Here is a 3,742-nt window from a genome sequence, read left to right on the forward strand (position 1 = left end):
ATCTGGACTCACAAGTTCAGGTATTTACTTCCTCCAATCTTCTTTCTGTTCCAGGACTGACAGTCTCAGTGCGCAAACATACTAGACCTCAGCTAGATTCAAAGCACTTCTGATATGCAACTGCAATACATCACCATGAGCCTCTTGCTCATCTGATTTTGAAACATTTTTTTTCTTTCTGCTCCGACTCTAATAACTAATGCTAAATAAGGTCTAAATAACCTCAGCCAGGCCAATAATGACTTTGACTGCAAGACCAAAAGCACTGTGGCCAGCAGGTCAAGGGAGATGACCCATAAATCCCTTGCAACCCAAACTACACTATGATTTGATCACTAATTTGCTGATACACATATCCATGGCTACTAAACAGCATCTGCCACAGATTTCAAGGACTATTAGAAACTGCACTGTCTGTTTGTTCAGTTTCATGGTCAGTTTTCATGGTAACAAGGAAGTATTTTCATTCAAGACATCTAACAAGGGCTTAAGGGCGTAGACACAGCTATTTATAGATTAATGATGTGGGCATAAACACCTCTCCCACCATCTTCTTCAGAGACAAAGCACATCCTACCATCTGACCCATGAATTACAAGAAGTCAGGCTGTTTTACTGCACAAGAATCTTGTGGAAGGTAACCATTCTCATCAGTCCTTCAAAACACTTACTGGCTATGCTTTCCTCAGTGTTCATGTCTCTCACTGGATCCCACAAAGTTATCTTACCAACTCCTTAGCTGTTCCTTCTGCAGACCTACACTGCTGTTCCTCTTGCCACCCCACTTCAGAAGTGTCTCAGACTGCAGAGCTCCAGTGAGCCAAGAGACCCCAACTACCTCTGCCCTCCTTACCTGCGGTTTGGGTTCATACTGTTGCTGGAGCATCTCTGCCACTTTGTTCTCAAAGGCACATAGCTGTGTGTAAACTTGGTGCAGAAAGGCCTCACGCTTCGTCTCATCCAGCTGACAGCCCTGGAATAGTACCTGGTCCAAGGACACACATCAGACATCAGGTTAAGGTTTAATAGTAGCAGCTCTCAAAATGGTACACACGAACACAGTTCTGCACGGTGAAGTTCAGACACTTTGTGCCTGACAAAGTACAGGTACAGCACAGGCCTCTTCTCTCTGCTCCTGCTCACAGCCAACTGCCTCTGAGCAGCAGTGTCTCGTGGCATCTGCAGTGCACTCCACAGCAGATACTCACATCACTGGGAAATCTTCTTGGGCAAGAAATTTCTACTTCATTTGCCTTCCTCTAGGATAAGCATTTGCCAGGAGAAAGTGATATGGGACCCTTGTTAGAAGCCATTAACTCTGGTCTGATGTTTCTAAGGAAGGCCTATTCTCATCTAACTCACCTACAGACTGGTCTTCCAAAAGGAAGAGCAAATTGAAATAAAGAAAAGAAATAATTAGATTGGACATTACAAAAGAAGCTGAATGATGTGACAGTGAGCCTGCCACGACAGAAACTCCCCAAACTGACAGGTATGACACCTGTGTTTACAGGTGCTACTACTGTACAATCTTTGTCACAACCAGGACGCAAAGAAGACACAACATGTAGACAAAGAACTCAGATGGGTGGGATGGTGTGTGTTATCTGCATTCCCTCAACCTCAGGCGGCCAAGACCTCATAGTAACACAGGAAAAGTAAATCATTATCATAGAGGCAGACTTTCCTGGATGAGTGATACACACATATGCCTTTTCCTCCATAAAAGGAACATAATTATCCAGTTGTACCCAGAGATCACAGTTCATGGCCTCATACAAAAAATGTGAATTTAGAGAGATCCCAAGAAGAAAAACATAGCAATTTCAGAGTGCTCAATATAGTGCAAACAGGGAACATACTGAGGCACAGCATGATGGTGTCTGCATGATTGCTGGACAAGAAGACACACAAAACATCAGTGGGAAATGGAGAAATTCCTACTACACCTACTCTGTCAGCACCTGAGAATGCATGAAAGCAAGGGCCATGCTATTCAAACACTACACAGATGCTGGCAGAAGGCTTGGGAAGGGAGGGAGAAGGAACAACTATAGCCAACAGGCTCCTCCTGTTACCATCCACTTTCTTTGGAATTAGCAAAGGGATGAAATACACCATCCAAAATTTGTAAGCAGTGTGACAGTACTGTAAGGGGGAAGGGATCAAGGATAAACTTCAAAAACCACTCTGGCACCATAAACCAGACTTGAATTTATTAAACAGACCTGCCCTGACTCAGGTAAACTCTCACTGATCTGGAGCTAGCTGCTCCCTCCAGCAAGAAAAAACAAATACCAGTGAAAAAAGAGAACAAGGTTTGTAAGAAGAGGCAATTATCTTTGAATTAACCACTGCTACACAGCTGGAGCACGCAGACAAGCTTTTGGGCACAAGTGCTCTGCTTGAATGCTTCAAGCCGATTATAACAGGCAAATAGAATTAATCAACAGAAATAATAAAAAACCCCAACAACAAAACAACAACAAAAACAACAACAACCACCACACATTTGACATGAAGTAAATATTCCCTGTGGCCCAATTCCAAGTTCATGACTATAGGTAGCTTTCTCCAGAGAAACCTCTGTTTCCTGTCCAGAAAGGAGAAGTTGCTCACACACACTTCCGTACCACGACAGGTCACATGTTTCAGTGGGACAAGCCTGCAGCACCACAGATAACACAACCCACAGCCATCGTCCCTGCTTTCCTCCCAGGAAACCCATTCAGCTGCTCACACGCTGAGCCATGCTGAGGGAGAGGCTGAACTTTACCTGGTGGGACTGCAGGCCAATGATGGAGGAATATGCCTGGATGGTGACAAAGATCTCTGGCTGGTAGATAATGTCTGAACCAGGGATACGAAAGGGTCGTAACAATCCCACCAAGCATCGTGACAGGGCGTGAAACACTTCATCAAAAATTATCTCCCCTGTTGAGTCATCCTACAGAAACAGAGAAAGGGAACAGCTTTATTATCTTTTAGGTCCTTCAGTCTCATGGCTCGTTGCCCCACAACACAGAGCCAACAGCAAACATCCTTCTGCAGTGGCAGCTGGATTAAAGTGACAGCCCCCATAAACACAAGTAACACAGTGAGCATCCCGTGGAGAAAGGATCTGCCATGGAGCTGCCTAGCTAGGGGCACAGCATGCCTCCCTCCTGGGCAAAGCAAGACTTCTGCAGAAGTTGAGACTGATACAGAGAGGAATAATTCTTCTCAGCAAACAGAAGTGGGTTCAGCCTTTTAAAGCAGAACAGCCCAGAGAGGCAGTTTCTGCACTTACCACAATCCCTGTAGAAGGGCTCAGATCGAGCTCGATGACAAATCGGTACTGGCGGGCCAGGAAGGTGACCCGTGTGGAGGGCACGAGGAGATAGGGCCTGGGCTGGACAGGCTCATCCGGCTGCCACCCGTTCGGCAGGATGCTGAGCACATCCAGCTCGTTTTCTGACTTCACCTGCAAGGGTAAACAAACGGCACGCGAGAGAACATCCAACCAGGCCAAATCAGAGAAAGGAATGAGGTTCCGATGCTCTGCAGGGCCAGTCACATCGGGCCGCGGAGACACCCTCCAGCCCTGCGCACCAACTCACCAGCTCGGGCTCGGTCGGGCACGGCCCGGATCACCTGGTGCAGGCGGCTGAGCACCCAGGCCAGGCGCACGTTGCGGGAGATGCGATAGTCCTTCTTCATCAGGAGGAAGACGTGTCCTGCCTCCTCCACCTGCGGCAAGAGC

At 46.8% G+C, this 3,742-nt stretch overlaps 1 protein-coding gene across 1 annotated transcript in view; it reads right to left on the reverse strand.

Annotated features, from left to right (window-relative positions):
- SZT2 (seizure threshold 2 homolog (mouse)) overlaps nt 1-3,699 on the reverse strand; it is a 56,845-nt gene extending 53,146 nt beyond the window's left edge. Inside the window, exons 1-4 of the mRNA XM_009070772.1 lie at nt 3,592-3,699; nt 3,290-3,463; nt 2,777-2,947; nt 854-985 (exon numbers count right to left, since the gene is read on the reverse strand). Of these exons, the coding sequence (XP_009069020.1) occupies nt 854-985; nt 2,777-2,947; nt 3,290-3,463; nt 3,592-3,699 (585 nt within the window). The remainder of the gene's footprint in view (nt 1-853; nt 986-2,776; nt 2,948-3,289; nt 3,464-3,591) is intronic.
- Between the last annotated feature and the right edge of the window lie 43 nt (nt 3,700-3,742).

The sequence above is a fragment of the Acanthisitta chloris genome, unplaced genomic scaffold, assembly GCF_000695815.1.
Source record: "Acanthisitta chloris isolate BGI_N310 unplaced genomic scaffold, ASM69581v1 scaffold41902, whole genome shotgun sequence".
NCBI classification, from domain to species: Eukaryota; Metazoa; Chordata; class Aves; order Passeriformes; family Acanthisittidae; genus Acanthisitta; species Acanthisitta chloris.